This window comes from Myotis nattereri (assembly GCF_964212035.1).
Source record: "Myotis nattereri genome assembly, chromosome: 7".
Taxonomy (NCBI): domain Eukaryota; kingdom Metazoa; phylum Chordata; class Mammalia; order Chiroptera; family Vespertilionidae; genus Myotis; species Myotis nattereri.
Window position 1 is genome coordinate 37,359,918 of NC_138082.1, and position 12,449 is coordinate 37,372,366.

The window sequence follows — 12,449 nt, forward strand, 5'->3', positions numbered from 1 at the left end:
ACAGAGGGAGAGAGAGAAACATCAATGATGAGAGATAATCATTGATTGGCTGCCTCCTGCACACCCCCTACTGGGGATGAGTCTGCAACCTGGGCCTGTGCTCTTGACCGGAATTAAACCTGGGATCCTTTAGTCTGTAGGCTGATGCTCTATCCCCTGAGCCAAACCGGCCAGGGCTAATTTAACCTTTGTATTATTTCACTGAATATGTATAATTTAAGACCTTTATCTGAGTTTGTTGGTAGACATAAAGATTAAAACTAGACTAATTATTATACAAAACTTCCGTTAAAATGGTTTAAAAATACTACTTCCTCATTAAACACTTTCTCATATATAAGCAGCTTTGTAAATGTGCGCCATAGGAAACCATGCAGTATTTCTTTTCTGATGAATGTACTGCAAAGAAAATTTCTGCTTTGAATGCTGTCAGAAAACAAAGAATCGACTGGTTCACTCCGGGCTGTCAGCACACCACCCCCCGGACTTGCCCTATGACTACGGTGCCCCAGAACCTCACACCAACGCCCGGATCATGCAGCTGCACCACAGCAAGCACCACAATGCTCATGTGAACAACCTGAACACCAGGGAGGCGAGGACAAGCACGGGGAGGCGCGGAGAAGGGTGACAATGCCACTCAAATACCTCTTCAGCCTGCCTGAAGTTCAACAGTGGAGGCCACATCAACCAGCATTTTCTCGTCAGACCTGAGCCCTCGTGGTGGTGGAGAACCCAAAGGGGAATTGCTGGAAGTCATCAACATGACTAGTTCCTTCACTGCATTTAGCTGTTTCTGCTGGCGTTCAAGGCTCACTCAGGTGGGAGCTGGCTTGGTTTCCATAAGGAGCAAGGATGCTTCTAGATTGCTGCTTGTTCTAACCAGGATCCCCTTCAATGAACAGGTCTCATCTCATTCTACTTTTGGGGAATGATGTGCGGGAGCATGCTTATTACTTTCAGTATAAAAATGTCAGACCTGATTATCTGAAAGCTATTTGGAATGTAATCAACTGGGAAAATGTAACTGAGAGATACATGGCTTGCAAAAAGTATATCAGCATTACAGAAAGCTCGTTATGGCTGATTCTGTAGTAGTGCAGAGTAAACATTTGAGTAAACATTTTCTTCAGAGAGCTAAAATACCCAGGAGGTTATATCATCATAAAGCCCTCAAAAGTATCACATCACTTTACTACTGAGGCCTGTATGGAAGCCTTTCTGATCCTGTTCTATTGCATTTATAGATAATCTAGATTTTTACCCTAGTTGTTTAACAATATTAATTTCTTTCCCCCAAGGGAAACAAAACTAAAAAAGAACCAATTTAAAGAAAACTTTTACAATATAAAAGTCATTATACAATAATTTCATTTTATTTTCCCTTTATCTTAATCACATATTTTAAGTAAAAAAGATATGAAAGATGTTAAAAACTGGACAACTGAGATAGGCAAGCATCATTAATACCAAAAACAGACATTCAAAATGGTTTCACATCGTCACATATTTAAACGTATCTCATTTTCAAATCCAACTGCCTGACAGGTGCACTCTGGTCTGCTAGAAATGAATGGGGTGGTACCGGAGGCCACCTGCACACAACAAAGGTTGCTGAGAGAAATGGCATCTTTAGAGGCCCTCTCCTGCACGAATGTGGCCATTAAAGCCTTTCATTCTGTCAGCGGTCTTTTAAATACCAATGCTACTGACGTGACTGCAGGATTCACATTACTTAACATGACTCCCAGACAGCGCTGGCTTTACAGCTGATTCCACAGGCACAGGCTTAGGCCAAGTTACAGGATATATAATTTTTCCTATTTTATTTACTGCTTAAGATGTTTTTCAATTAAATTTGGATGATACTTATAGGCAGTAGTACACAGGTGCCTGCATCCTTGTTTATGGACTCAGCGTCAGCACTGTGACTCACACACTGGGCCGTTCGTCCACTCCTCAGTGTCCAGCACATTGGCATTCATATACCTGGCACAGCAATCAGTAAATATTTACCAGGACCTCTTTAGGATTCCATTTTAGGCTTCTTATAGAAACAAGCCAATTCAAAACATTTTCTAGGCTTTGAAAATTTAATAAATGAAAGGCACTTGCCATTACTGATCATAATTCAAAAAGATGGTGGTAAATTAAGGCTAAAAGTGGTAATTATTCTGTATGAGCCTACATGTGTAAAATGAGGTCTAAGATAGGGAATTAAGGAATACACTAAAAACAACATGGGAGAGACTATGAAGAATAGGGTTACACTTGAAAATAAAAAAAATATATTTTTCTATCAATTGGAGCTATAAAATATGAGGACATTTTGGGGAAGGAGGTAAAATGATATTTAAAAAAACAAATCTCTTCCAATATAATAAAGCATAATCCTAATAGGTTTTTGGGAAAACTTATTTTTTAAATTCAATGACCTCTTGTTTGCTCAACTGGAATTTTTACCATCGCACATACCCTGAATTATAATTATTTGATTCTGAACAACTGAGAAACTAAAAGATCTCATTCTTAGATTTACATACTTTTCTTACAAAAATAACCTGTCATTGTGCCAATATTTATCTGAACATGATAGCCTCCAATCAGTAACTGGAGCGACCACATTATCAGTATGAGTTATAGTGAAACTGCAGTTATTTTTCCTGTTTGAAAAATGAAAAGAATAGACAATAGTGAAAAACAACAACTATGAAGAAAAACAGGCAAATGGAAATAAAGGATACACAACAAAAGAGCCCAAAAGGCAAAAACATAAATATTAGAAAGATGCTTCAAAAGTTAATTAGTATCACAGGGAAAACCTTTATGAAAAATATTTAGAAAATAAATTAACACGTATCTTTAAAATATAGAACTCTAAGTGCTCCATATGTTTGGGATACTCTACAGTGACCTGTTAATTGCTGTACATATTTTTTTTTTCAGGTATTTCTGGATCCTGTAGAAATCTATAGAATTTGCTTACTCACTGTTACAAAAATTTTTCTCAACTGTAGAAAATTAAAATTAATTCTTTAACCTTTAAGAAAGAAAAGAATGAAGAATCACTTCACTATAATACATCATGAAAATAGGGTATCTGTTTATTTTGCCACATCACCTTTTTTTTTAAATGAAATATATGATTAGAGAATCAATTTCAGAGAATTTTTAGAAGAACAGGTGATTGAAAACCAAGTTCTCTTTTTTCAGGTGAGCCACAACACATTAAGTGATAGAGTTCACTTAGACATATACACGAGCAGAGCAAAATCATGTTCAAGCCAGCCAGCCCAAACATCATTTCCAGTAGTCAGCAATCTATGGCTCATGGCTGAATGTGACTTGTGGTCTATTTGTGGATGGCCCTCAGTTAAGAGTGGTTTTTATATTTTTCAAAGAGTTGTAAACAAAGCAAAACAGCATATGTGACAAAGAACTGCATATGGTCTACAAAGCCTAAAATATTTATGACCTGGCACATTGCAGACCTTTCATTCATACCAATGTTGTATAGAATTTAGACAGTGCAATTACAAGTCCAATATAATGCTCACTTATTCCCACCATGAATGTAGTAACAGTCTAAAAAGATATCTTCTGATGTCATTTGTCAGAATTTCCAACTTTTTCTTCATCTTCACTATCATTAAAGTTCATCCTTCAACAATATAAAAGTAATTGAAAGAGAAAACAAACATGAGATTATATTAAAAACAAGGTAAAATAGTATAAGCTAACCAAACTTACCTTCTCAGAAATAATTACTCTATATTTCTTATTTAATGAGCCCACCACATAAGAACCTCTCCTACCTATAACAATGGTAGAGGAAAGGGTATCACATAGTTCTTACCCAGGCCGATACTACCAATTATAGCTTTACACATTTGAAGTCATATTTTGATGTGCTCTTTAACTTAATTTCAGTTATGATATTTGATTTATGAGTAACAGTGTTTGCTATCTCAAATGTTTAATGAGAAAGTCACAAAACATCTTGAGAAAACAGCTGAACAAACTATCAGAAAAACATTTTTGTTTACTGAAACCAAGAAAATAAAGATTCATAACTATCTCTTTCCTGTTAGATTTGGAGAAAACATAATTCCCGAAGCAGGCTGTCAGACTTTCTATGTTGGGGTCTGTAGTTCTAATGATTCTACGGAGCCAGATGTCCCTAGCCCTTTCCCAACGCTGTGCTGTTCTTCTGCCCTTTCACTGTATAGGAAAGGAATCCAAGAACCCTCCTGTGAGTGTATTAACTTCCATTCAGAAGGCACTCTAGCATTCATGGACTGTTTGGTCTAAGTCTGTCCTAGAATGACATGATTTAAAGAAGAAAAATAATAAACAGCCCTTGCAAAGAAGAGCTGGAGAAAGGCCGCAACTGCTTGATGGGTTAAAAAATCCAGGAGAGGCCAGGAGGTTCATGGGTTCCAACACATCCCGACTAAATAAGAACAAAAGAGTATTTGCTATCCAAATGTGTCTGTCAGGAGGCTCCAGGATATGTATTCCTTTCCTAACAAGTCACTGCTTTACTTACATTTGAACAAAATGTAAATAATTTATAGCCATAATTTCTTAAGTGATTTTACTTGTCCAAATTTCTAAGCATTTCAGTGTTTATAGGCTACATTCTGATTCTCATATTTTCCAAAGAAGAATTTCCAACTACTTACTGTTTTTGAAGCTTCATTTTCCCGGCTTACTCATACACATAAAATACAGGAAGAGTAACTTCAGATAATGGTCGCAGTCAGCTCTAGACTTAGTCCTTACCTTATTTCTCAGTCCATGTTTTTGGAGATTTTCCAATTTTTCATATATTAAAGCAGCAATCTCTTTTGCATCTCTGGAGTCTATTTGCTCTCCCCCAATATTTCTCTACAATTAAAAACACTTTTCTTATAATCTTTTAAGTATCTAATCAAAACATGACATTTGTACCGCAGAAACTTGAATAAAATAGTCCTTAAAATTCTAAGTGCTCGAAACTCAAATTTCTTCAAGGAAAGAATGCTACAAAAGCACAGTTAACCCATTACTCACCTGAAATAAATACTGATACTGTTATGAGAACATGGGAAATATGCATTAACTCCAAATGCCTGAAAACATTTAAACTGTGTAAGAAAAGATATGCCCAGAGGACTAAAATCATTCTAATCTAATACAATCTCTGACACAGACAAAACCATGACTAACTAACCATTGGGAAAGCAATGCCTATCTCCTGGCTCTCCTCTGCCCACAGCAGGAAGGCGGCTGGCTGGGAGGGGACAGGTGAAGATGACCAACTCTGCTCACTTGGGATCTGGAGCCACCTGTTTCATTCCTCCTGGAGAGAACCCCACTATTATGTGTTAGGATTTTGTTTCGTCATTTAACTGCCCATCTGGGTTTGCATTTCTGTTTATTCCAATCATCATTCTACTTTGGCCTCTTCCTCTAGCCTGGACTTCTGGATGCCAACCCTGCCTTTCAGTTTGGACAGGGATATTCTGGGTCCTAATCTGTCCTCTGGACTCCTTTAGACATATGATAACATCATATTTTCTTTTTTTTAAATATGTGTGTGTGTGTGTGTATAATTCTTTTAACAATAAAGAATTTAAATTAACATATGTATATGTGTGTGTGTGTGTATACACACACACACACACACATATATACATATGTTAATTTAAATTCTTTATTGTTAAAAGTATTACATGAGACTCCTTTTTCCCCCATTGACCTTTCCCCGGCCGCTCCCACCCCACAGCACATGCCCTCACCCGCCTATTGTCTGTGTCCATTGGTTGTGCTCATATGCATGCATACAAGTCCTTAGATCTCTTAGCCCCTCACCCCCCACCTTCCCTCATAGGTTGGACAGTCTATTCGATGCTTCTATGTCTCTGGTTCTATTTTTGTTCATCAGTTTATGTTGTTCATTATATTCCAAAAAATATATATTTTTTACTTATTTTCAGGGAGAGAGAGAGGGAGAGAGAAAGAGAAAGAAACATCAATGATGAGAGAGAATCATTGATTGGCTGCCTCCTACACGCCTTACACTGGGGATCAAGCCTGCAACTGGAGCATGTGCCCTGATCGGGAATGGAACTGTGACCTCCTGGTTCATAGGTCGCTGTTCAACCACTGAGCCACCTAAGCCGGGCAATATTTTCAAAGAGCTCCCTCTATGGCCTGATCATTTCTATGATTGGTCATTTTATTGATATTTCTCTAACATCATTTGACATGATGTCACCCACTTCTCAGCTGTTCTGAGAATTGGGAAGCAAAGCTAGTGATTCCAAAGGAATGAAGATTCAGCCTCAGGTATAAAACGTTTTCTCTCTCAAGTTATGCTGACCCTATGCTGTTCTTAAAACAGCCTCTTGGACTAATCAAAATCCTTTGCTGAAAAATCTAAATGTCTGACAATTCTAGATTTCTGAAATTCACCATTTAATTTATCTATTTAAATATTTAGCTCTATTTAAAAATGTATTATAATTACCAATAAATAACATGAGACCTTAATCAGATATTCTTTCTCAAAAAGTTTATATTAAAATATTTGAAATTATTAATTTCATGTTTTATCAGAAAACATGAATATAGTAAAAAGAAAATATTTTATCATAGTTCTAGTGCCAATAATGTCATTCTTTTACTTGGGAAGACGGCAAAGGTCATGAGTACTTTCAGTTAGCAATTATACTGGCTGATACACATATACTTAAAAATTTTTATTTATTTATTTTTTTAGAGAAAGGAGGGGGTGGGAGGGGAAGAGAGAGAAAAACAAACATTGATTTGTTGTTTATGCATTCATTGGCTTGTTCTTGTACGTGCCATAACCAGAGACTGAACCTGCAACCTTGGCATATTGTTACCACATTCTAACAATTGAGCAACCTGGCTAGGGCCAGACATATGCTTTTGTATTAGTAATCATAAAAGTTATCACCTGAATTTGAATTTTAAGACCCATTGGTTAGATGTCTAGTTTCTTGCCGGGGGGAAAAAAAAAGTTACAGACCTATAAAAAAGGAATTATGACCGCACCAACTTTTTTTTTTTTTAAATGATCTTTTTTTTTTTTTTTAAATATGTTTTATTGATTTTTTTACAGAGAAGAAGGGAGAGAGATAGAGAGTTAGAAACATCGATGAGAGAGAAACATCAATCAGCTGCCTCCTGCACATCTCCTACTGGGGATGTGCCCGCAACCCAGGTACATGCCCTTGACCGGAATCGAACCTGGGACCTTTCAGTCCGCAGGCTGACGCTCTATCCACTGAGCCAAACCGGTTTGAGCCGCACCAACTTTTATAGCCTAAATCATTCATTAATAAAGATTCCATAAGATAGCCAACACCGGTTTGGCTCGGTGGATAGAGCGTCGGCCTGCGGACTGAAAGGTCCCGGGTTCGACTCCGGTCAAGGGCATGTACCTGGGTTGCAGGCACATCCCCAGTAGGAGATGTGCAGGAGGCAGCTGATCGATGTTTCTCTCTCATCGATGTTTCTAATTCTCTATCTCTCTCCCTTCCTCTCTGTAAAAAATCAGTAAAATACATTAAAAAAAAAAAGATTCCATAAGATAAATACTCTGGTTATTTCAAAAGTATTACAATAGTATACTATCCTTTCCTGGAAAAAAATCTATACTAATAAAAACCTAGGTGGTCCTCGTGCCGCCACAAGATGGCTGGCAGGGGAGGGCAGTTGGGAGCGATCAGGCTGGCAGGTAGAAGTGATTAGGGGCAATCAGGAAGGCAGGCATGTGAGTGGTTAGGAGCTAGCAGTTCTGGATTGTGAGAGGGATGTCTGACTGTTGGTTTAGGTCCGATCCTACAGGGCAGTCGGACATCCCCTGAGGGGTCCCAGATTGGAGAGGGTGCAGGACAGGCTGAGGGACCCCCCCTGCCCGAATTTCATGCACCGGGCCTCTAGTTAATCATAAAGGTACTATATGTTAATTCTATAAAAGTAGGAAATATAAAACTTCACAGAAAGTAAATAATTATCTTGAATTCTATCACCCATAGAAAACCATTATTAGTATTTTGGTTTGTCTCTTGAGTAATTTTCCTATTAATGAGTGTAAAAATTTTAAGGCAATGGAGATCATATCAATTTTGAGACACAAAACCTTTTAAAATCATTTAGTGTATATATAAAAAGGAAGGACCGTGTTTCAATAATATGCAATAAGATAATGACAAAGGGAAAAGAAACTAGAAAAGAGCATTACTCAGTCTAAACAAAAAATCTTTTGAGCTTGGCCTGCTAAAGGAAAGGAACATGGAGGAAAAACCTGTACGTACCTTTGATCTTTCGTAGGGAAAGAATTTAACAGTTGGATAGGCTCTGATACCAGCTTTCTGGCATGTTTGAGCATTGGCCTGACAGTCTACTTTTCCAGCTTTCACTTTTCCTTTAATCATCTGAAAAAAGACAAATATGGTTTACCATTCTCTTTGGAATGAAGTATTTTGGCAACCACAAAGAAATGTGATACTAAAAATTTCAAATCTTTATAAACCTAAGGATTTGTTATTTAAAACATTTCAATTCTCCCCATTCAAATAAGATTGCTTCCAAATTCTTACTGGTGCTTTGCATTCCTATTTGTCCAGCACGTCTCCAATAGCAATAATTTCTCTTTGCCTTACCAAGAAAATTGAGCTTTGCTCTAAATGACCTCAACTTCTTGGTACCTACACCGGTATGTCACAGCATAAACATCCCAGCCGGTCTCCTTCCCGTCTTTCTCTGATCTCATGTGCGGAGGTAGCACCCATCTTGTGGAAGGCTGACTACTCCAGCTACACTCTCCAGTTGTCTCACTATCAGATCTCTTACTTCTCTAGCGTGTACACATCCGATCAAAAAAAGGATTCCTTTCTTAATTGCAGGGAAGGAATTAATTGAAGGAAAAAGGGAACAAGCAGAAGTGAGGCTTCTGGCTATTAAGGTTAGGTAGATGATGATGTCATCTAAAGAGGGGAAGAGAGAGAAAAACATTGATTTGTTGTCCCACTTATTTATGCATTATTGGCGAATTCTTGAATGTGCTCTGACCAGAGACTGAACCTACAACCTTGGCATATTGGGACAATGCTCTGACTAATTGAGCAACCTAGCCAGGGCCAGATATATGCTTTTGTATTAATAATCATAGAAGTTATCACCTAAATTTGAATTTGAAGACCCAGTGGTTCAGGGGTGGGCAAACTTTTTGACTCGAGGGCCACAATGGGTTCTTAAACTGGACCGGAGGGCCGGAACAAAAGCATGGATGAAGTGTTTGTGTGAACTAATATAAATTCAAAGTAAACATCATTACATAAAAAGGTACGGTCTTTTTTTTTTTTTTAGTTTTATTCATTTCAAATGGGCCGGATCCGGCCTGCGGGCCATAGTTTGCCCACGGCTGGGTTAGATGCTTAGTTTCTTGTTGAAGAAAAAAAAAAAGTCACTGACCCAAAAACAATTAGGTAGAGATGCTGGCTAACTTTTTAAATAAAGAATGAAGCCTACTGCAAAGATTATAGTTGTAGAAATGAAATGGTTTTTAAAATTCAGAGGAAACTTTTAAGAAAGAATAAAAATTGTATTTAAAATGTTTCAGCTAATTATTAAAACATGCATGTGATTACAATTTATTTAAGTAGGTAGACAAGACTTACCCTGGCCAAGAGCTCAAACTCTGGGGCAAAATTTTGGCAAGGTCCACACCAAGGAGCATAGAAGTCAACCACCCAATGGTTTTTCCCTTGTAAAACTTTTTCACTGAAGGCCTGAGGTGTAAGATCTATGGATGCTTGAGGCAAAAATCTGAGGCAAAAATCACAATTATTTTTCATTATACAAAACCAAAGCAAACTTCTAAAATATAATGCTGCAAAAGTTTTTAAGTTTAAAGTGACTTTAAAGAATGACAGTGTAATAAACCACAACCTTATCTTTGGTAAGTTATAATTTTTTACTAAGTGCTTTAAAATGCTAGAATTTTAAACAACTCACAGTAAATTTAATTATAGACGTAAGAGGAAGGTAAATAATATTAAATCCATTTTGTACAATAATATATATTTTAGTTACTCACCCTAGACCCCAAATTCTTAGGGAATAGGCATCCCTATTCCAACCATTGTAACTACTGAAAAAAAGAAAAATATATGTCAGTTGTAAATAGAATTTTTAATTATTGGATATGTTCAGAAAACTATCTCATTGTAGAAATCCTATACAACAAAAGGCTAACATGCAAATCGACCAAATGGCAGAACAACCAGTGGTGATGATGCACACTGACCACCAGGGGGCAGACGCTCAATGCAGGAGCTGCCCTCTGGTGGTCAGTGTGCTCCCACAGGGGGAGCACCGCTCAGCCAGAAGCCGGCTCACAGCTGGCAAGCACAGCGGAGGTGGTGGGAACCTCTCCCGCCTCCGCAGCAGCGCTAAGGATGTCCAACTGCAGGCTTAGACCTGCTCCCTGTGGGAAGTGGGCCTAAACTATCAGTCAGACATCCCCGAGGGCTCCCAGATTGTGAGAGGGCACAGGCTGGGCTGGGGGACTCCCCACTTTGCCCCCAAGTACATGAATTTCATACACCAGGCCTCTAGTTTAAAGATAAGTTTAGTCCAATGACTTTATCTAGCATCTCTCTTCTCAGATACACCTAGCTATAAACACTACTTACATGGCTTCCCAAATACATTTTTCACTAGTCTTAATGTCTTTTTGTGTTCCAGACAGACCTGAATGTGTAGCTGCTTGCTGGACACCTACAAACCCATGGCAGTGACAAAAGTGAACATGTCCAAGGCTTCAGTTTCTGAACCTTTACTCCAGTTACTACTGTCTGTAAAATTCATACCCATTTGTAAGAGCCACTTCACAAATGCAGTATTTCATGATTTTTCTCATAGTTGTGATTCCTTCCTCCTTTGAAATCCATGGTTCATTTTTACTTCTTAAATAATATTTATTATATTTTGCCTTGTGTTTTCCAGTTTTCTATCTGAAAAACCATGTGGTGTTGTGAAAACATGGACAATGAGAGAGACCTGGTTTCAAGTTCCAACCTTAAACCTTAGCAGCTGTTACCTAAATTAATCTAAGGTCTTTGAATCTGTTTACTTATCTGATAAGTAATAGTATAGGAAGGGTAATAACTTTGGTTTGTTTTTTCAGGGTATATGTGAGGACTAGTGGAGATAATACGAGCAAAGATCTAGTATAGTACCTGAAAGTAACCAGGGACTTAATAAAGGTTAGTTCTTTCTCTCCTTATTTCTTCTTTACTAGATTGTCAGCTTCATGAACAGTGTAACTGTTCCGTTCTCTTTTCATTTTCTGAAGTTCTCATTAGCACACTATCTTAAGCATGGTGAGTTCCCAAAAAATACTTGTTGGGTTAACTTTTATTTAGTTAGAATAACTTTTAAGTGTTAACTGTATAAATGATTATAGTAAGTGCCTTAAAATTTTAGATAATACTTACTGATATTGATAAGCTTTATTTGATTTTGGGGGGAAAAATCTTATCTCAGGGTATCTTCGAACATTTTCTTCAGCACAAAAAGAATGATACTGTTGGCAGTCTATGCTGCCCACATTGATTAGTCCAGTTAATGTCTGGAAAAGAAAAAAAAGAGGAGACAAATATATCAAAGTGATTAGAAAAAAATAACCTCCACAACTACTTTATATATATTTGCATAGAGAAACTACCACTGTGAGACAATTATTATATTATTTATCAGTGATTTTCATCAAATAAAAAAGTAAGGGCTTAAATATAATAGAACATTTAGAGTAATAAACTGAAAATTTAATTTTGTAGTTAAGAACTCACTACAATTATTGCATATTAAACAATTGATTTCATTCACCTATTATACAGAGAAAATTAATTTTTTTCTAAAAACAATGTATTTTTTTAATCCTCACTCAAGAATGTTTTTCCATTGATTTTTAGAGAGAGTGGAACAGAGAGGGAAAAACAGAAATATTGATGTGAGAGAAACACATCGACTGGTTTCCTCCTGTACATGCCCTGATTAGGTCTGGCCAGGAAGGAGCCTGCAACTGGAGTACATGCACTTGACTGGAATCGAACCTGCGACTCTTCAGTCTGCAGGCCAACACTATATCCACTGAGCCAAACAGGCCAGGGTGGGAAAATGAAATTTTTTCTAAAATTCAAAGAATTAGAAACCAAGAACGAATACAGGTCTTGGCAATGGAATTTCAGAGTTATTTTTTCAAATGGAGACATGGGCTGTGGTCAGCACATGGACTCATAGTTAAATTTAAAAATTTTAATGAAAAGGACACAAAGTTGTATTATCTCAAATGTTCAGATACCAGAAATCACTTTAACTCAGGTTTGTTCATGTTTTATCTTAGAAATAAAGTAGTTACTGTATTTTCC

General features: G+C 37.2%; 1 protein-coding gene and 1 pseudogene across 3 annotated transcripts in view; one reads left to right on the forward strand and one right to left on the reverse strand.

Annotated features, from left to right (window-relative positions):
- Positions 1–394: 394 nt before the first annotated feature.
- Positions 395–1,095, forward strand: LOC308522574 (superoxide dismutase [Mn], mitochondrial-like; annotated as a pseudogene). Its single transcript has one exon. The product of its transcript is annotated as a superoxide dismutase [Mn], mitochondrial-like (transcript).
- A 259-nt stretch (positions 1,096–1,354) lies between these two features.
- DNAJC10 (DnaJ heat shock protein family (Hsp40) member C10) overlaps positions 1,355–12,449 on the reverse strand; it is a 40,904-nt gene continuing 29,809 nt past the window's right edge. For both annotated transcript variants that reach the window (XM_081095728.1, XM_081095729.1), the window contains 6 exons: positions 11,517–11,650; positions 10,115–10,168; positions 9,696–9,843; positions 8,331–8,450; positions 4,786–4,890; positions 1,355–3,661 (listed from right to left, as the gene is read on the reverse strand). In XM_081095728.1, the coding sequence (XP_080951854.1) occupies positions 3,650–3,661; positions 4,786–4,890; positions 8,331–8,450; positions 9,696–9,843; positions 10,115–10,168; positions 11,517–11,650 (573 nt within the window). In that variant the 3' untranslated portion in view covers positions 1,355–3,649. The remainder of the gene's footprint in view (positions 3,662–4,785; positions 4,891–8,330; positions 8,451–9,695; positions 9,844–10,114; positions 10,169–11,516; positions 11,651–12,449) is intronic.